This window comes from Bombus pyrosoma, linkage group LG7 (assembly GCF_014825855.1).
Source record: "Bombus pyrosoma isolate SC7728 linkage group LG7, ASM1482585v1, whole genome shotgun sequence".
Taxonomy (NCBI): Eukaryota; Metazoa; Arthropoda; class Insecta; order Hymenoptera; family Apidae; genus Bombus; species Bombus pyrosoma.
Genome location: NC_057776.1, coordinates 17704961 through 17727123, shown reverse-complemented (window position 1 = coordinate 17727123; position 22163 = coordinate 17704961). Strand labels below are relative to the sequence as shown.

General features: G+C 37.4%; 1 protein-coding gene and 1 long non-coding RNA gene across 7 annotated transcripts in view; one reads left to right on the top strand and one right to left on the bottom strand.

The window, feature by feature from the left end:
- Window positions 1-21975, bottom strand: part of LOC122569302 (SPARC-related modular calcium-binding protein 2) — a 33076-nt gene extending 11101 nt beyond the window's left edge. Inside the window, exons 1-2 of one of the 3 annotated variants that reach the window (XM_043730151.1) lie at window positions 21486-21975; window positions 1447-1606 (exon numbers count right to left, since the gene is read on the bottom strand). In XM_043730151.1, the coding sequence (XP_043586086.1) occupies window positions 1447-1606; window positions 21486-21572 (247 nt within the window). In that variant the 5' untranslated portion in view covers window positions 21573-21975. The remainder of the gene's footprint in view (window positions 1-1446; window positions 1607-21485) is intronic. The other 2 variants (XM_043730154.1, XM_043730153.1) reach the window with 2 other exon arrangements.
- LOC122569307 lies at window positions 2777-17370 on the top strand. Of its 4 annotated transcripts, none has more exons than XR_006317399.1 (6): window positions 2777-11825; window positions 11918-13133; window positions 13206-14110; window positions 14202-14411; window positions 14514-15903; window positions 15994-17370. It is a non-coding gene; the product is annotated as an uncharacterized LOC122569307 (long non-coding RNA). The 4 variants fall into 4 exon arrangements; XR_006317401.1 differs by having other exon boundaries at window positions 2777-13133; window positions 15994-16303; window positions 16364-17370; XR_006317400.1 differs by having other exon boundaries at window positions 2777-13133; window positions 14514-14881.
- Window positions 21976-22163: the final 188 nt, after the last annotated feature.

Here is a 22163-nt window from a genome sequence, read left to right as displayed (position 1 = left end):
GTTGCAAAAATTTAATGTATAACGCGGAAGAGAATGATTGTTTGTATCGTATTTTAGATCTTATTTTACCGTCATTACATTCAGCTAGAATCAAACATACGATAATCATTTGTTATTCACGTTATAGTACCACGTCAGAATAATTTACTTATCATTCTCAATGAGAATTGAGCGTAAACTACTTCCAAATAAAACAAAAAATTATTTTGCAATTCTAATATATCTACATATATGCTACGTATTCAAAAAATGTATTGCTTTCATAGTTACAGCATTGATATATCGATTTGCCAATACGTAATTCGAGCGTAACTATCGAAATAATAAATAAACAAATAATTTTGTTAGGTGATAAATCGATATAAATAAGCCAATAGAACCAATTGAAAGTGCAACGATATATTTTTTTATCAAGTATAGCGAGTTATGGCACGGATTCCTGACGCAGGAACGATAGATAGCTAGTTCCACCCTGGCGAAAGGATCGAGACAAGGATAAGGGAAGGAGTAAGCACTTGAAACGTTTTACGCGTAATTATCATTAAATTTAAGATCTACCCATTAGGAAGAATTACATTTCTTATGAATTATTTAACGGCAAGCTTTTACGCTCACGAAACAAGAAATTCGAAAGATAATCATTCTCTTCGTCTAGTTATTTGATTATCCTTAGAATCTCTTCTGCCGAGTATCTAATTTGTTAACATTTCTTTTTCTTCTTTTTATTTGGAAGAATTTTACAATCAATTCTCATTGAGAATTATAAGTAAATTATTCTCTGTCGTGGTACTATGTCGTGTTTAATAAGTGTTTACCGTATGTTTGATTCTAGTTGAATCTAATCTAAAGGATAATGTCTTTTTAGCCCGCGGATCTGATCCGTCGTGTCAAGCAATTGAATTCCAACAGTCAAAGAGGAAATCGCCAGATATGCAAAAGAGTATAAAGAAAGACTTGTAACACAACCAAATCAGCTGGTAGCTGAAACGAATAAAACTATAACAGAAAGAAGACCGAAGAAGAAGCATCCTGCAGATCTCACAATAGAAATACAATAAAATCTGAAAGATGGAGTCCCGCTGGGGGTAACCATCCACATGCTATATTTTATCAAATGTTTACAGCTATAAATGTCCTACTGGACAAATTGTAAAATTCAGATAAATAAATAAATAAATAAAAAAAAAAAAAAGTAATTGAGTAACTAGTCGGTTTTGGTGGTTGTTGACTCTTATGTCATATCTGTCACTGAATTTCGATATTTCTTCTTTGACTGTGGCTATCTTAAGGTCGCGATCTGTTAAAAGTTAACGATAAAAAGAAATCGGTTGGGATTCTAGTTTCTGATAATAATTATTCCTTTGACGAAGTTATTCTAATGCGACTACATGGCGAAGGTACAGTAATAATCACTAACACTATTACGAGAAGAATGCATCACCCTACCTGGACAAGGGCCAGTGTGTTTGATAAGAATAGACATGCCTTGACACTGCTTCGAGATGACCCGACACTGACTCGAATACGTAACACCGTCGCTCCCACATACCGGTGTACTTGCACCGTCACTCATTGTACATTCGGCTATCCTTTTTCTGCACTCCTCCTAAAACACACGACCAACACACGATGCACAATTATGTATGTTAAACGTTCATGTTAATGGTACAATCGTATAGAACATGTAACCAGCCTTTTCTCCATTTTATTATTAGGATATCGCTTAAAAATCATTTATTTCTCCAAATTAAATCAAACAAATTTAAAGAACAAAGTGTATATATATATTTCTTTTATTTTCAATAATATATATATATTAATTTATAACTTAATAATGCGGGACAACAACAATAATCAGTTATTCGCCGTTAATTTTTCCTATGCCGTATATCAAATATCTCTCGATGACGAGTTCCATTAAAAATAGCAATGTGTGAAGTTAATTTAATTCTTCTATAATTGTAATATGCTTTTTCTATATCTGTATAATTAGATAATGTCATTAGAAAATTAAATACATTATTATCTGTAAATCTCCGAGTTCCTACCGTGAGTAATGTCACTCGGCTATGATGATTAATCATTGTGAATCACTTTACAGAAGCACTTTAAATGTAGTCAAGTGTTTGGCATTTCGACGACTTCCCTTTAAACGGACATGGCAGAGGAAGGATGAAAATGAAAACTGATCGGACATTTCGTTGGCTGACTAATTCTTTCGTGATTTTCCTTGAATCCACCAACATCGTTTGGTGTTCCAGGAAGATCGCTGACGCGTATATGTTATCTTTCGTGACCTCTTACGCGTGACTGCGAATAGCATTTCTTACAACCATAACTGGCCACAGGGATCGTTTTCCCACCTTTCAGAGGAAAATCAAATTTACCAGAGAACTTTTATTTCGAGCTTCTGTAAGTGACATTGAACCTCCGTAACTGTCTCGACCAAATACGTAGATATACAACTATGAAATTACGATAAAACTTTCAACAAACGTTCATTCGAACGTAAGCGTTCATAATGTAATTCCTAATTCGTATCTTTACATATGTTCTGTAATTTCTAAAATATATGATGCGTTATCTTATCGCTACAAAACTAGGAATACGAACAGTAACGCTGTACGCTATCTCGTGCTAAGAACTATTTGTAAGAAGAGCTAACACGTAAGAAGTATTTTATATTTTATATCGATGAGAATTGTGATAAGTTTAAACGATTTACGATAAAAAAAAGGGGGGGGGAAAATATAAAATAGATATTTCCAACGATAATCGTATAAATGGGAATCAAAAGTAACAAATAAAATATTACAAAGCGTACGATGATAGCCGTTGAAACGAGAAAATAGTGGTAACAATAGGACGAAAAATTGCAATTAAAATACGCGCATCGTTATTCGAACAGGCAACATGTTCAATGATCTACATGCGAAGATAGATGTTTAACATGTCTATAAATAAAATGTATATTTTACATCGATTCTACAGAGTACTAATGTAAGCATGTTTTCGATGAGTAGGCTGATCACTCGCCAACTGTCACACAGGCGACGGTGTAGACACGTACAGAACGTGCGATTTATTTTAATTAATTTTAAACGACACGACTCGATGCAAATATCTACACGAAAATTCCTGAATCGAAATCCTCTGTACTACAGGAATGATTCACTGGTAATAGCCTGGAACAGAGGCGTCTTTAACACGGAGGAGGCGCCTCTGTACAGTAAAGAAGGCGCCTCGAATCCATCAGAAGAGGCGCCTGGATCATTACGTCATGCATTTGCATTGCACGGAATGTAAAACCCGATTTACGATCTTGAACGTACGACCGTGTCAGTAATTACGCTCGTTGAAATGATTGAATGTATCGTCGAGAAATACGCTGCTAATTACCGTCGGTGAAATATCGTCGTCGTCGTTGCCTCGTTGTCATTTCCTACGTGGCTTTCCTGCATAACGCTTCTATTCGAATAAACATAATCGTTCGATATGTGAAACGATGCGACTGCTGAAACGACACGGTCGTATAAATCATTCTGAGTACCTTTTAATTCAATTAACTTCGACAGTTTTACGATAGTAGATATACACTCTACGGCGATCGACGTAGTAAGGAAGAGAGGAGAAAAGTTAGAGATAGGCTCGAAGGAGGAAAATAATCGTTGGCGCGAGATCGCTTTGCCTGGCGATTTTGCAAATTTGATATTTCCATCTTTTATTACAAACTCCTGTCGAACGAGCTTCGACGAGCACTTATTTCTAACTGGGTAGGAGGAAACTTTTGAAACCGGAAACAATTAACAAGAATAGGATGTCGTTTTCCAAACAGGGTCACTTTGTACGTTAAAATCCTTTTAACGGCAGGAAACGTCGTGCATTAGACCTCTTAATGTAGTTACCTAAGTCACTCAAGTTATAGATCCGATCGATAAATTGTCTTAAGAAGTTCGTACAATCCGGTATCGTTCGTAGATTCCATCTTTTACATAAATATTATTAAAAATACACTTATTACACTTTATGCTATGTACTTTAAAATATACCTGAAGGATTTTCTATATAATTTTGTCTGACGCCGTTTCCACTCTTAAGAGGGAAGCCAAGGAAGCAATTTTTATACAATTTTCAAGATAATTCTCTCTTAAAAGCATCGACGTGTTAATTTTCCAACGAGGACGTGTATATGTACGCGTGTACACGCTCCGAAAAAGCACATTCGATTTAGCCTGCCTACGCTGTGACTTCTAAGAACGACAACCAAGAAACCGAACTTCGCACAATCTTCGAGGAATATAATTCATCCTCGATACCACGAACGTATTAAACGTTATTACTTATCGGCAGAGGTAGATATATGGTCCATTAAAAATACGTTTCCGACTGCCGTAAGAAGCTATAAAATCAAATTCGATGTTCACAAGTGGGCGGCGTGTTCGATAAGCAAATAAAAGGCAAACGATCGAGAAGCGAGATATAACGGTGTCAAAAGGTGGCCGATCGAGAGCCGCCGGTTTGTAATAACGGAATTCCCTCGAAACGAAGACTGTCGGACCGATCCATCCAGCAGATAATCGTAACCGGAGGTGGCGCCCGATTGGTAGCACGCACCCTCGTTCCTCGAGAATGCGTTACACCGCGTGCACGCAACGCGATGCAATATATGTACGCATAATAGGCAGAGTGCAACGCGGTGTAGCGTAGAATAATCGGGGTTACGCGTTGAATGCTAACACGAACGAGGAACGTGCGCTCGACGATTGCACGCTTGGCGCCACCGTGGACGCGATTCAAGAAAACGACGCACGCGACCGTCAAATTGTGCTGTAATCACATTCGATTGCATCCAATCGTATCTCTCCCGCTCTTTCCTTTCCCTCCTTCTTTTTTCTTCCCTTTTTACGACCAGAGGAATTACTCGTGAGTTTTTCTTCGCTTCTAAATGACTCTATCCTTTTTTACGCGCGTTTCTTTCGCTGTTATTAATCGTAGGAATTAAAGTTACAAGAGTTAAAGCAAGTGGCTGCAGCGAAGAAAAAGAGAAAGAAGTAAATTCTGGCCTCTTGAGAATTGTGTCGTGATGAAACTTAACGTTGAACGGTGATTAACGTGTTTGTCGTCGATTGAATTTTTATTTCCTGTGCTTTATGGCGTATCGTGTAGCGTATCTATATTAATCTAAGAAAAGAAAAAAGAAAGTTCGTCTATTTAAGAAATCGAACGTCGTCTTTGTTATAGTACAAATAATAGACGTTGTAAGGAACTTTTCCTTCACTTTTTCCAAATACTTGTCATTTACGAGAAATCACCGGTCTACTACTCACTGGATCGCCATAGAAGATTTCTTTCACAATTGGAATTTTTCCCTTGCGTCACTCGTATTTGTTTGCTATATCGCAAAATTATACGACCACGTGTATTCTTCCCTTTACCGTAATTTCTTCTCCGATCTGTTCCCCTTCAATCGAATTCTATTTTCCAAAGGATGAAGTAGCTTTAATTAAATTTAATCAATTAATATTTTGTTCTATGTTTTAATACAGTTTTCGTATAACGTATGTATAGATCGTTCGGACGAACTAATACATACGTATAACGGCGATGACATAACATGATTAGTAATTATCTACGCTAGTTAAATGGCGCCGCAGCGACCCGTTGTCTCATGTACATGCGGTTCTCTTCCTTCTATATCGTCGAAATGTATATTATTGTAATATATGGTGCGATAAAGGAGAAAAAGAATCTGATACTTCGAAAACTTATAATTCATATAAAAAATAAATATTTAGTCGATATAGATTCCAAAATCAAAGGATTTTATTTACGGCGTACGATATCGTAAATAAATCTTTTCATGACACACTAAATGCATTCTAAATTTGCCAAGTCATTTCGAAGGCATTGGTGTACTTCTTAATGGATTAATTATCGATTGAATCTCGTGTATGGATAGTACGAAAAGAAAAGAACGGAAGAACTGGCAAATTTCTATTCTGCCTTTCTACGACCATAGAAATACTTCTATCTTCCTTGTAATATAGGAAAACAAGAACAAGAAACGGATGGAACGTTCTTTCAAGAAAAGAGGAAGGAACAGTTCGACACAATCTGCAATACAAAATTTTTATAATACGCCTGTCTTGTACTTTGAAACGGAAAGGATAACGCATCAAATATTTCTTGCAAACGTTAAAAGAAACTTGTACGTTCCCTGTAACTGGCATTGTATTTAATCTATATCGGTTAAATAATCTGTCACTTTTCCTCGTAAAATGTTAAAAATCTTTGAAATTTTAGATCAATCGAATTTTTTATCACTCTGTGTAATAGAAACGCGATGGTTTCTCAACGGTATGTAACGGTGCTCAAGTGTGTAACAAACGCAAATGTTCGTTCGATAGGTTGCATAAGTCTATATAAAAAGCGCATAACTTCTCCGAACAATTTTTCTGAATCGTACGCCCGCTTATGGCAAGGATAAAGACACGTTCCAAGGCACGCAAGTAACTACATAAGCCTAATGACGGGTTCTCGAAGAAGGTGCCGCTTTTTTTTCTGTAGAACAGACAACGAACGAAACACAATGATTTGTCAGTGCCTTTGATTATAAGGATCGCTAAGATAGTTGCCTGAAAATGGTGATTAAAAGAAGGAACGTTTACGCGCAGCCACCTTACACGGAGCTCGTTATTAGCAACAGAGTTGTATTTTACGCTTTGATCTAACATCAAAGTTGCTTTCGTTTATTGACGTGGTTCTATTTTATGTCGTACATTTAGTTCACGGCAAACTGATTTATTTGAATATCATCTAGTTTTAGAATGTTTGCTTTTGACAGATATCGTATTAATAGTATCTATTTGGCAAGACCATAATGATTATTAAATTATTGTCAAATATTTTGGCAAATTTTGTATCGACGATACTTGGTAAAACGACGACAATTGTTATTAAATTGTTTTTTAATTTTGAATTTTTAATATCTCCTAATTTTAGAACGTTACCTTAGCTTTTGGCTAAATATCGTATTAACGGTACTTGGTAACATAACAATAATTACTCAATTATTAAATATTACAGTATTATGCTACAGGTATAACGAGTATCCTGCTAGTAATATTTATTAAGAGGTTAAAAATATTTACGAACTTTCAGGAATGTCACTGTTAAATTCGATATTTAAAGGAAAGACAACAAGATAGGATATTCAGGTTTCTGGGTAAATGTTTCGAATTTTAATAGAGCTTTGCGTTGCCAAAGAAGATGAAAAATTTGAGGCAACGCGATAACCAAAGCATTACCATAAAGCGAAGATGTGCGAACCGTTGAAATCCTCGCGAAGGATACACACCAGTAAATGATCCTTTAACATTCAGACGGTGTTCCTGGCCGACTGGAAGCGATAATCGGCTTCGAATATTTAAGCAATCACGAGAACCTGGACTCCTGCGTTACGTCAAGAACGTGCGCAAGTATTCAGATAACTATATGTGTAAGTTACTTGAATACGAATTGATAATCAACGCTATTATTGTTGTTCGAAGATGGTGATTCCCACTTTCTCCTTATCTATCGGCTGAATAGAAAATAGCTGAGAAGTTGCTTATAGAATCTTTAATACCGCGTTACCTTTCAGTTCCAAAATTTTCTTTTCATCTCGATGAATCTTACACGTTATTTTCGATCGTCCAATTTGGATTTTGGTAAAAGTAGTAACCTTTTACCGATTATGAGAATCTTCTACTTTGCTATTACACTTGAGAAGATGCTTAGCTATTCTCAAAAAATACATTTTTATAACGCGTTGAGTATATTTCTATTAGCAACGATACAACTACGACACGCAGCATACAACAACAATAGATGAAATAGAATCTTCGTAGAAGCAGCCTGTCGCAGGCAATGCAGGTGTCAGAATTTAATCTTAAAGTTAAGATAAATAATCTATGGAAGACACAATGTTTATGTCGAAATAATATTAGGTGATGTTTATTAAACAGAATTACAGAACCAAATGTATTTAAAATATGAGTGTTATGGATTGTCGACAGTTGGCCAGTTACTCTCAGATTGACCGTAGGTAGTGACCCATGGTCCCTTAAAGATTTTGAACCCCACTCTCTATACAGTAGTGAGTATGACCTGTGTAAATGCTGTTCAAATGCCTGTGTAGGTGTCTGTATAAGATTATTTGTGTCTATGTGTGTAATATCGTTGTATTCCAACAGCAGATGGATCAAAGACGGATCAACATCGAAAATTCTGTCTTCTTTTATCTTCACAGCTATTTATAAAAATATTACATTATCGTACTTATGTAAGCCGATGTTTTGACGAAGAAAATGTCCTATTAGCAATTGTAATATATACACTGTTAAAATATTCAAAGTGCAAATGTTTTCAAGAAACGGGTTTCGTAAATCTCTCCCGTAATTATGCCAGCTCGCGAAATAATAGCACCTACTTATAAAATTTATAAAACGTTATTAACATTGACATTTATAAAACTTATGAAGTTTATAAAACAATCAGATGTATCGGTACAGAGCCTTATATCGTTATCTAACTTGTAGAGAAACGAACGAGCCAATAAAAGTCAACGTTTCAAGGAACGAACGTGGAGAATCCCAGTCACGGAATCCATTAGCAGGGAAATAATGTTAGAAGCGCTGTTGAAATTCTACGGTAGCGATCTCGTGCAATTGCATTCTCACGTCTAATTTGTTTATCGATAAACTAACGAACCGTTTCCGTGCGTGTCATTATCGATCGTAAAGTAGATTCGTCCACGATTTACGAGGAAATTAATTAGCCGGCCAGGATCTCGCGTTTAATTGTTGCCAATAGCACGATTTCGTCGTGTGGTCGTGTCACTTGTCTCGTTAACGAGCGCATTTCGAGCACGCAACATTAAAAAGATTGAGAAGGGAGGAAGAAAAAGAAATGGGGAAAATCGATAGCATAATTTGGTGCGTGCGGACGAAACGGGTTTTTCGGCGCGTAATCGCGCGAGAATTTCTTTCTGGCAGAAAATAAATCTCAACGAGAACGCTTGGAAAACTCGTGCTCCAACGATCTCATCGACGTTCAACGAAAACGATATTAAAACGATTCGCGACTCTACTTCGAATGATAACCGTCGAGTTGTTCGTTATTTATCAGCAGACGAGATTTTATAGTGGAGATAAAGCAGGGATAAAATAAAATAAATGTAGATGTAAATATACGAAGTTCTTACGAGAGTCGATTTTTCTTGATATTCTGATTTTCACGTTACTTAGTCAAAGCAACGTTGTGAAAAGAAAGATTTTAATATGAAATGGTCGAGAAAGGCAAGCGATAAATCCACGGTGTTTTATGAGAAACAAATAATATTTGTTTATTTATTACGTTAGTTTAAATTCATGACTATTAATCTGTATCTGTAATATGTATGACTATTAATCTTTTAGACTCTAATCTAGTCTAGCATAGAAGTTATTTCGTGCTATGTACCTACATCGTCTTTGATGAGTTAAGACTACGACTAACGAAACAGTCAAAATTCCTGCTATTTGATTTTTCATTAGACTTTTCATTAGACTTTTCGCTAGATTCACTTTCGTTTAATTTGTTTGCTAGAAACACGCGACCCCTTTCGACGATATTAATATTTACTTCTACGTGTCGAGACACAAAACCCAATTGCATATGCGTTTATCTACATTTACCAATCTATTTGTTACTGATTTATTTATTTACATCGTATTGCTTTAATTCCATCGAACCACGTAGAATATATTTAACTACGTGTCAAGGATCGGAGGTTCCACTGTCAAAACGATTCGATAAACAAATTTTAAATTGATGCGATCAATGAGCTTTAAACGTATCCAATGAGTTCATCAAACGAATTAGATATAACCAGTTTAAATTATTATGGACAAACGTACGGTCCACATGAGATACGAGGACTAACGCGTTAAGGGTTTCAACGATCAGTTGATTACTATAGACACAGGCCATAGTGACATCCTGTGGCTAATTAGAATTCGCGGAAAGAGAACAGGTCATGTGTATTCAGCGCTAGACGACACGCAAATGTAAATTTCTACAAACAAGAGTCGACCAGCGTGATTACTTGTTGCACCTGTCTGTCGCTGATCGCCTACGTTCAAGTGTAGTTAAAGTTCCATACGTTTCGTGCTTGATAGCGATCACGTGGACAGCGGTGTATCGAGCAAATTCAAATCGATCCTGTTCCAGAGTAGCCGGTTTATCGGCGAAAAGCGAAAAATTCCCGTAGAACATTCATCACGCTGTGTTTGACCATTTCTATTAATATCGTTCCGCCGTGGTAATATGTATCGAATTATGTGTAGGTATATTAGGTGGTTGAGAAATTGGACGTAGAGAAATTGTAGGATTTAGAGGCATGTTTTCGTGGAATTAGTAGTTTATTAAGTAATATATGCAACGTTTCTTCACGTGGTCGTTTGCTATGTTTGTAATTTCGGAGTATTCTTTGATCTTTTTGGACAGGTAATTAACATTTCCAAACTCTTACATTTGCAAATCTTCCAAGTGATAAAGATTCAAGCTTCTGAGCTTCCATATAAAAAACTTTTATATCTTCGACGATTCAAATTGTCGAACACCGGAGTTTGTAAATTTTTAATTTTTCCAATTTTCAAACTTTCAAACTTCCAATCGTCCAACTCTTCTCATTGCACTGATAATTGCTCCGTTCAAAAGATACGGTATAATCTTCTTTTCAAACGAAACAAAGTGCTCGCGAGAAGCATGAAAATGAGAGTAAATGACGAGGAACGTTGAGGAATAATATTCGTAAAAAAAAAAATGGAATTTTTAAGTATCGTTTAGAGCGACGTTGAAGATATTTACGACACGTATCTATATGGAGGTTGATTCGGAGAATAAATACGCAGCTGAATTATTCCTCGTTGTTAGAAGGCAAGATTTCGAGGTCACATTCATTTCCTTTTTAATTTAATCGTGAATTTTTATTGAACACAAACTGTACATCCATAATTAATATTTTCATCGAGATACTATATAATACATCGTACATTCAACATTTATCCCATGTCTATCGAATAACAACAAATACTTCTCAACCATGAAAAAAGACAAGAGATGCGAAAATATTGAAACGTGTGTTTTTACATCTTTGAACGTTTTGCATCGTGGTTCGATGGAAAAAAAAAGGAATAAAATAGAACATTCCGTTAAGAAAGCCAATGATATACTTACTAGAATAAACTGTAAATTTAATTCATAAGAATTATCCAGAAACTGATGGTTAACGAATACCGCCTTACTCTATAACTGTAGAAAATTAGTAAAAGATATTCTTACTGAAAAGAGAAAAGGATTAAAAAATTGCCTCTAGGCTCGAATTTCTCCACAGCTACGCAACTAAATCGTACAACTTGTATCTGCAGCACTCTACGAACTCCGTATCGCTGCGTGTAAGCGAAACATGGCACACGATCCGCTAAATCACCAGGCGATCCAGTCAAATTCGATAAACGTTCTCCTTAATTGCACCTAATTCAAAAAGCAGAGCGATCGTCGAAGTCAGAAAGGCGGATAAAAATGGATAATGATTCACGAACAAGAAGGAGACATCGTTTCCATCTATCGAGCGTGGAAGGATGGTTATTAATTAGGCGAACGTGAGACACTCTTTTTGAATTCTTAGCGGACAGGAACGAGTTGTGTTTAACGGGACGAGTGTTAATTACTGACGAACGTCTCGACGACGAGGCGTCGTCGTCATTGACACGCGCGCCAATTATCGAACTACATTTTCCGCGGTAGTTACCATTAATTGTTGCTTCGTGAGCGAATGTCACGAACGACATAACGACTCGTCAAGAACGTGTCATCTTTCTTTTTCCCTCTTTAGCTTCGATAGGATTTGCTACCAATTTCGTCTGGAGAATTATTACAGGCGCCAAGGAAGTGTGTCAGAGAAAAAGGAGAAGTAGAAAAAGAAATAACAGGACCAACGATCTGCTGGAGTAGGAAGAAAAATATTCTCTGTCACGAGAGAGGATAAAAATCGTACGAAGAAATTTATACCCGTAGGAACTCGTAAGCGTGTAGTAATATCGTAGTTCAAAAGTATGCGGATTTGCTTGTCTTTAACAGGATGTAATTTAATTACTAAATTACGGATGAAGAGATATGCAATGATTCATCTGGCACTTTGTGTTATATGTACGTATAATGGCTACAAAAAGTACTGACACGTACCCTACTTTCCTAATGAAGCGTTTTTTCTATTAAATTACACGTTCTATTTTTATTGTATCGAGTTTTTCCGGACGCACGAAATTGCTATTAAATGATACGAAATTTAGTATATTTGTATACTTCAAATATTTAAGATATTTATTGATTAATGCGCGTGTCTACGCAGGAATATGTTTAATTTTCTAAATTCTGAATCAAACGAAAAAGATCTTCTATGGGCCGACAGAGAAATGATTAAATTATTTCAAGCAGTGACGACTAATATCGGTACATCACATCGATTTTTGTGCATTTACAGAAAGTTTAAAGGTGCGAAACACACCGAATGCACGTAATACGCAAAGCTGTATAAAACATGCAACGGTATGAAACATATGTCTGCTCAAGTTCTTTTTCATTCAGTTGCTGCGTATATAAAAATATGAATATGCATAAACACGCGCAAATTGTCAATAACTTAAACGTGTATAGTTTGTCAACTCCAAAAATAGATAACAACTACTTTTACTCGTCAGTTTCGCACAAATTCATATAACGTTACGACATAAATTCAGCAAAAGTGCTCGACCAGCTATGACCGAAAGTATGTGCGAATAAGCAGAAAGAGAAGAAAATGGAAGAGAAGAAAAAAGGAAGTGTTCCAGCAGATTGGCGCCATGCGGCACCGAATTGCCCCCGTAGTTGACACGACGAGAAAATTGATTATAGAGTAGCGACGGCGGCGCGGCAGATCGATTTGAGTCACGATAAAACTCGATATTATAGCAACCGATCAACGATCAAGGTCCTGGGCCGGCACGCTCGATACACCGATCGTAAAATTACTATGAGTTTAATTGCTTTTCGAATATCTCGTTACCAACTCGGTAATTGCTATTTAGATCGGATCCGATTGGAATCCGCCGCGGAAAAGGTTAAGCTTATTCACGTTCTTGCAGGAAACTCGTTAAAAATCCCATTGGTAATGATACGATATGAATGTGGATCGGGAGGAGGCGAAAAACAGCCGAGTCAACGATGAAATATCGCTTTTGTGCAGTAGCGAAACAGCTGAGTAACGACCGTTGATAGAACTGCTGTGAACGTGGCTTAAAACTTTGAGGACCGTATGCTCCGACAAGCATATAGCCTGAATTCCCGCGTATTTTTGGAGCGATCGAAGAGATTCAAAGATTTGGTGATTTTGTGTACATTTTGCTATATTTCACTATAGTTCGTCTATTGATATTTTAGTTTTCTTCGATATACTTTGCTGTCCTGATGATGGAAGAAAAATTAGAAGTAAAATTTAACTTTCCAATTTCAATTAAAGTTTGCCTCGTTAATTATATTTACCCTTCGATCAACTTTATTTTGCTATACTTTGAAATAAAATTTCATTTTCAAGCTTGAATTTAACGTTGGTATATCGTATCTATATAAGGAACACTGCTACAATGTATGTATATTACATCGAGCGATAAATTTCAAATTTTGTTATCGATTTTGTTAATTTTGGATCAAATACACGCATATGTCGAAAGGATACAGTTGGCTCGAAAATAACTCAAAGAACGTTTTTATTACCGAATTATGTGCATATCTCTCTTCGCACCTTTTTTAGAGCGCTCTTTCACAGAATATTTATTATTTCTGCTTCTTTCATATAATTTTTATCGGACACGTTCTTTGCTTATCACGATGCACTTTAACTTATCGAATCAATGGAACAAATCAATGCCTCTTCGATGATTTTGATAAAGAATTAAATCGATCAAAATATTAGGTTGCCCCGAAGGTTTCATCCGCTTTATCAATAAATAACAGATGCACGATATTTTGTGTTTTATATCGTGTTATCCAGGTAGTACATAATAGATGCAATTTGTTCAAAACTTGTGGGATTTGCTAGTAAAATATTTACTAATACAGTTAACATAAATATCACGTTCTAGGTGCATTTTTGTGTCATTCGTCGAATTGAATCTTTTACAGCGAAGAGAATTTTTCAACGAAAGGAATAAATAATAATCGCGAGAGGCGGAGAGTATGGAGAACGAGGCATAGCATCACACAAAAATACTCCCAAGAACAATATTCGCCAACAAAGCTCAGAAGTTTTGAAAAACTGGCATTACATCGTTCCTGAAGAGACGATAAGGAAGGTAACAGACCAGAATCGATCCCACGTAATTCAATAAGACGGCATAAAGCACAAAATATCGTACACAGATTATTTATTAACAGCAATATATTTTCTCTTCTAGATATTAAAGTTGTTTTCGGTGCTCATAAATCGCGATAGCTAAGCTTCGACATTCTGCAGCTCTTCTGCTACTTGTTCTATCGAAATTACATTGGAACTTTGCAAAACTGAATTTCCTCGTATTACGAGGAGACGGACGTTAATCGGCTTGGATAATCAGTCAGACGAGGAACGTTCGAGAGAGGCTAATAGCCGAAACGATGAGGAGTTGGCCGGCTAACGATGCAGAAGGTGAAACGATGCACAAAAGGCAGAAAGGGGAATATCTGCCAACACCTGAGCATTCGGGGGAAGCTTTGCGTGTCGCAATGCACACGAGAAGGTGCACATGTGTGTTCCTGTTACGGCGAGAGGAGAGGAGAGAAAGAGGTAAAGAGGAGAGGACCTCGTAAGATATTGGCTCTCCCCAAACAGGTTTCTTAGACACATTCTTTCGCGGCTTGATGCTCGCCATTCGTGCAACCAGCTTCTTATTAATTATTGCTCGTCTTCGGATGGATTAAGACACGAAATTCAAGACATCTTCTTCGTGACGCTGAAAAAATCCTATTAAGTATTGTATTTCGAACAAAACGCGATTCATCAGCTGCTTATCGAAGACACACGTGTCCCATCAATTTCTCTCTTTGTCGAAACGATACGCTTTCAGCTTTCGTTTCTGCTTACTCGGTGCGCGAGTAACGCGTGCAAAATACTTTAAGAAATTTTGTCTAATAGCGTACGTGTGTAATTATGCGATAAAAACGTTTATCCGCTGTACTCTTTTCTTCTGCTTGTCATGCTCTTGTAGCCAATGTTAGTTAAAATTCTGTAGAAAATATGGGTATATTATATCTCGTAACTATAAAACCATACAAGAACTTTCGATCTTGAAATGTTAATGTTACAAGGAACTTGAAATCGAGTCGAGTAATAGTTTATTCTTTTCTATCCACAGAAGGGATAAATTGTAATAACAACTTTTACAAGTTTAACTGCGCGATTTTGAGTAATTTTAGTAAGATCTAATCCTGTTATATCTTATCTCTTGCATCTCTAGCAATTCCAAGAATAGTCTTCTTTTATTTACCGTGCCTTTATAAACAATATCAATCGAAATCTTCTTAAATACTTTTTAAATACACTTTTTAAATGTGAGAATAATTAATCGCAAAGCGAGAAATCTATTCGACTGAAGATTTTCGCATACTACCGTACCTCGACAAACCTTATTGCACACGTACATATTATACGTATCTATGTAACGGTTATTTATAAAATGAACATGCCGATGGGAAGCATGCAAATCGAAATATCGTCGTGGGATTCGTTGTGCAAAGATCAAACATCTTGAAACACTTGGCGCTGAAGAGCCATAATATTTGCAATAGTCTCATCTAAGGAAATAAAGGGTACGATTTTCGATGAAAATCGAACAAGACTGGATGAGATACGATCGCCATCTAATGTGTACTTGGAAGCAAGCCGTTTCTTTTTTCCAGGTACAAGCAGAGCTAAACGTTGCACGTGTGCACCTTTGGACGAGTTCGAGCCTGACCGTCTGGATCGGTTGGACCGTACGGATCGTTTTATCTCTTCTCGCCGGCTATGAGAAAGTTGAGATTACACGGAAATAAGGCTCGTGGTTGTCGCCTCTCGGTGAGAAGAATTCGTCTCCAGCGATTTGCATACGTTCAATGTTAACGAACGAAATTCCTGGCTAGGTACGAGCATGAGAAGAAAGAAACAACCGTGGAACGTGTTCAGTTCGTGTTATATTGACATCGTTTGTTCGCTACGTTATGGACGAAGGTACTCGAAGATGCTTATAGCTTTGAATCGTCAACTGGATTATTTTTTTTTTTCTTTAAGCGAACCGCACGCTCGCTCGAGAGTACTTTGAGGAAACTCGATGTTGCTGCGTTGATGTGATTAACGTCATACGGTGGTGGCGATGTTGTTGAAATTAATAATATTGGTAGCGTTATCGACGACGATATCGTTATATTTAATTCTAGAAAAACAAAGCTTGAGATTAGTGGATATTGATACCTTGCGTTTTAAAATATTTTTACGATTCCTCTGGTATGGTACTGTACCTTCGATAAATAGGAGAAATGAATTCAAAATCAGACTCCTTCGACATCTTGTTAAGGACTCGCGTTACATCTTGTCGAGCTGATAATAACTGAAATGACAAGTTGTATTCGCATTTTGTAAAACTGTCTCTAATTCCGGCGTTATGTGCATTTTACAAAAATATAAAGAACACTGTTGACGTTATTAATAATTAATAAAGGCTAAGTTTCTTTTAGGTATTTTAAGTTTTAAATATTTGATACTCATAAAAGAACACATCGTCGTCCCCTTTTAACCATCGATTCATTCTCTGTGTTATAAATGGCAAAAATTACATCGCAGAGAAAATTCTGCCCTAATTACCAAAAGTATAATTTGTATTAAAAGCTCCCTTATATCGAGAATTCTCCTTTACTCTAAATATCGTTTCCTTGATCTCTACTATGTTACGTCGATTATTACGCTAATGCGACAACATCGACTTATCATTTTTTATACCGAAAACTAATTCATATTGAAAGTGTTGCTTTCTCTGAATATCGTTTTTCCGATCTACACGCGATACTACGCGCTATACACAAAAAGCTTGTACTAGAAAAAAAGACATTCCATGAATGGCAAAAAGATGTCAGAGATTCCACGGCCAACGAGACATTAAAAGTTGAAGCGTAAAAATTCGCGATCCCCGGCGAAAAGAATGCGAAGATCGGAAGGACGCACGATCGAGAGATTAACGCGTGGAATTTCCGAATGAATGGCATTTTATTGCACGCGAGTGAAATTTGCGTGCCACAAATATTGCTGATCGATGATACGAGCAAGTACGTGTGTCCTTTTTTGCGAAGGTCGATCGGAAAGGCGAAATGCGCTCGAAAAAAGCAACACGGCCGATGTGTGTTTGTCTGTGTGACGGGATCGTGTAAAATCGAAACTGAGAGAGGCGAGAAAAAAGCGAAAAAAAGAAATGTTGTTCGGATGCCAAGTGTGCCCACGTATGAATTCCTTTCGATGGCAAATCTGTGCCTACGTAAGTGGTCTCGACAGGGGGCATGAAAAGAAATTTAACAGATTCTTCGGATGCGCCTTTTTCGGCAGAGAGTGGATGATTTTTTTCAAGCTCGTTTCGCCTTTTCCATCCAACTTGCCAAGTTACATTTTCTTATCGATCTTCATTAGCTTCATAGCAATTTCATATTTTTACGAATGCGACGACGAAATCGAAACAGAGGTCCGTTTCATTTATCAAATACTACAACGGCTATCCTACGTTGTGCTCTCAAATATCCCATAAATACAGAAATATCCGCGGTCTAATTATCATTTTGCTTGATTTAAGCAAACAGACTACCTAATAGCTTTCGCTATTTAGTTGAAATTTAGATCGCATCGAAGATTAGAAAATCCATTAGTCGAACTAATTTGCTAACGACAGAACTCTATCTTCCCTAACAAGAATTACTCTTCTCTTTACTTTCCTTTACTTTCTTCCTAATAATCATCAGAACCGTTAGATGCACGATATGTTACTCGAATAGTTCAAATTAAAGCGTAATACCTGAACGTACCTGAATAGCTGAAAATTATCATAAGAAGTTTCTATCGGCCAAAGCTAGAAACGATTAAATTGCAAAATGCATTGCCACGCGAAAAGAGAATATAACGGATCAGCAAATGCGAGAATCATTTCTCGCGAAGAGGATAAGCGTTTTCCCGATATATCGAGAGACCGGCGGCCGAGGAGCAGCCCAAGGAAAACAGAGCAACAGAATCATCAAGCATAAATCTACTATCCACCGACGTAATATTCGCGATTTATTAACATCGTTAATTCGCTGTGCCAGCAAAGATTTTCGGGTCAGAAAATACGTGTGTAACGCTCTTAATTCTAGAACATGTTCCTGGAAACTGTGCGTGATTTTATCGGCGTTGTCGCGAAGGAGCGTTATTTCGTCGCGTTTACGCGTTCCATTTAACCGTTCAGAGTATATAATTGAAAGCGAGTATCGTTATCCCGACGTCGAAATGAAAAATCGTGCTATCTGCAACGAAGCTTGTTGTCCCTCGTAACTACTTCTTTACGATTTGTGCACGAAGAAAACGTGGTAATTTACAAACAAACGGTAAAATACGAAGAAAGAACAATGTTGTTGGACACACACGGCTACTTTTATCGTAATTAATTCGATAAGGAGGAAACGAATGACCGCGACATAAATAAATGCAATTTTCTCTTTGGCGTCTGTCATCGTGGATCGCCTATGTGCCTCTATCGCGAAAATTGATTAGACGCCGTGCTTTCTATTCTGGGGGAATACTGGTGATATTCCGAGATATTTGGCATTGTATCAGGTCAGTTGAAACGTCTACACCTTTTCGATTGTACGCTCGTTCGATCGTATATCTGAAACTTCACTCGTGGATTTTTCATAAAACGCAGGTGGTTGAAATATATGTACATTTCAATTTGAAATTTCATTTACATTTCAATCTGAAATTCTATTTGCGTTTCAAGTCGAGTCTGTGGAATCTAATTCGCGCTTCGAATCTGAAAATTTCATCCAGGAGAAAAGACGGTGAAGAAATCGATCGCTGATAACAATAATTGCATTGTTTGTAATAATAATTGTTGTTGCAGGGTCGAATAAAACATCTCCTACGGGGACAATTTTTCACAATTTCCGACATTTAATTTCAGATATTTCTAAAGCCATTTGATATAAAGAATGTTGGATGCTTGGAAACAGGTCGTAGAGACACGGGAACGTTTAGATAAAATGTTTAGATAAAACATGAAAAATTGAACAACGACGATGTAAAGGAATTGCCGAAAGGCGGCTATAAGCAACGATAAATATTACGTCGAAACTTAATTATAAGAAGAAAAACTTTCCGATGAACCTAGTTGTAACTCTCAATGCCATAAATAGATTATAGGCGTTTGTACGCTTAAAGCTGCAAAAATATACAGAATCAAGCATCTAGTATGCAGAAATATGTACATACAAAATATCCAGTGTGAAGTCTTCGTTATAATATCTAACGCTTGGAAGAAAATCTCTGTTTAGCTTCCAACTACTTTAGTTGTACGTTCAAAAATGTGAATTTCACCGAACATTCACGGCATAGCCATAAGACCACCTACACGAATTTTTTTTTAACCCCTTGTCTCATAGTATCGAGTCAGACTCATCGGCAGACTGGTATGGATTATGGATCAAATAGAACGGAGTCGGACTTGTATCAAAGTTCAATTTTAACTCTGGCTTTACTTCCATATTATAAGACAGTAGATTACTGAATACAAATCGTGTATAATATTTCAACGTTTTGCATCGGGCATAGCGTTAAAGCAGTCGCTAGTTAACGCAGATGTATATAGTCGCGGAAAAGATCAGAAGGCGAGGGGTTAAGAAGAGACTTGGTTCTCACTATCGAATATTACAATGTGTTGCAATAGCGTTGCCTTGTGCGATCGTGGGCGTAGATTAAATTAACGATGAATCATATTTTTATGAAATACGAAAATTTCACCATAACACACGGCGATCGAACACGTCACGATGCGTTGATAAGAATCGCTACTATTTCACGGAAGAATCGTTCGTTTCGACATGTTTCTTAGAAGACCGAGAAAGAGGAAAAACGAGAAAAAGAACGAGTATAATGCAATAAAATTTCGTAACGAGAAATCAAAATTATCTTTCTACCCAGTGTAAAAGCAGTAAGTTATCGGGTGCTCCACATAATTAACTTAACAACGAGCATAGCGTTGAGTTTCTCGATTAATCATTAGCGCAAAGAGGGAGCGAAACAGGGACAGAGAAAGAGGCACGATATCTCGCGTATTTATAATTATATTGAAAAAAAAAAAAAAGAAGAAAGAAAAGTTACGCTGTCGGATCTCTAATCGAGACTCAGATATTACCGCTATTTACCTTTCTTCTTTGCCTGGTGCAAACAAAAGACTATTTGTATCGTACGGCGGGATACTTAAAAGGCCGTGAAACGATTGTACAACGCGCACGCCAAGTGCTAATAATTTTTCTGTCGCGCAACTATTACAAAAAACGTTTCTTTCGTTAGTCGAAACCGTTCTCCTCATCCGTGCTTATCGTACTGGCGAACCGTGTCTAATTAACCAACAATTAGCTATTGTCGCGTGAATACGTTTCAACTATACAACGAACTACTAGCTATTTAACCGGCTAACGCTTCTAGTAGAGTATAGTTGCACCTGCACGCTGCACAGTGCATGGCAGATATTACCTGCAGTGATTACGAGATCACGTAAGTTGGATTGCAAAGAAACGTTTGACCCGGTTGTGCCTTCTGTAATCTCTTCTTTTTCTGATAATAGAAGTTATACCTGACAAGTGACAAAAGAGTCTTGTTTCCTCCGAGTACGTCTCTATCGATTACAGTCGATGTTACAAGACGATAGATTAAGATAACACCATTATTCGCGTATGTGAAATATACATGTATCAACGACATTACTATTAATATCGATCAGATGTACGTTAATTAACGTACTGCTATTAATAAACATTAAATATACAACATCGCTATTAGCGATATCTTACGAACCGCGTCATAAATCAAATCCCCTGACTAAACGATTCCCTAATTTCTTCAAACACCGTATACTAAAATGCATCAGCTCTGTCGAAGATAAAATTCGACTGTATCGTACTATGAGGCATACCTTTGTACCGCTGTTTCACACAATCTTCGCCTTTTTCAACAAGAATTTCCAATCTTCAAGCGTTTCGCGCTTTTCAGTGAAAACGATCACCTTCGACGAAACTAAAACTCTACCCTGTCCGTGATACGGTGCAACGTATATCAATTTTCCATTTTCCAGGGAACCTTTCAAATTTTCTCCAAATGAGACAACGTTCAATTACATACTCACCTTAGCCATAGTGATAGTGTTGGTGGCGGCATTGAGATGAACGAAGACGGACAGGAGGATGGCAGCTTGTATCATCGAGATCATCATCGTGTCCTCGGCTGGTGGTACGTCCTCGAGGGTCGAAGGACCGAAGCCACTGGGCCGACACGCACGTAACACGCACGCCACTCACACGCACTCACTGTTCCTAACACATGGCATCCTCCTTTTCATGATCCCTCTCTCTCTCTCTCTCTCTCTTTCTCTCTCTCTCTCTCTCTATCTCCTTTTCCTCTCGTTTGCCGTTTTTTTCTTCCTTCGAAATGCTTCCACGATTTCGGCTTTTCGTCACTTTCCTTCACGGTGATTACTTTCGACCCTCGAACTGTCTTTCAAAGAACCGCGACGGGGGTAAGTCGCGTGTAAACGAAGACCTCGACGAAAGGAAGCAAATGTATGTCCAGCCGTGGCAACTGCCGCCGAGCAACTGGCACTTGCTCGCCTGCTGGAGCAGCCTGTCTCGGCCCGATGGCAGACTCCCCGTTGCAGTCCTGTGTGTTACGCTCCTCTTCGTCGCTATCGGAGAATTTCGATGGTTAAAAAAGTGACGAGGACTTCGTGCCCGAGCTTCGTTACTCGCTCGCTATTTCGAGGAATCGCAGGATCGCTTATATCCATCGTTATACGGTTTGCTTTAAC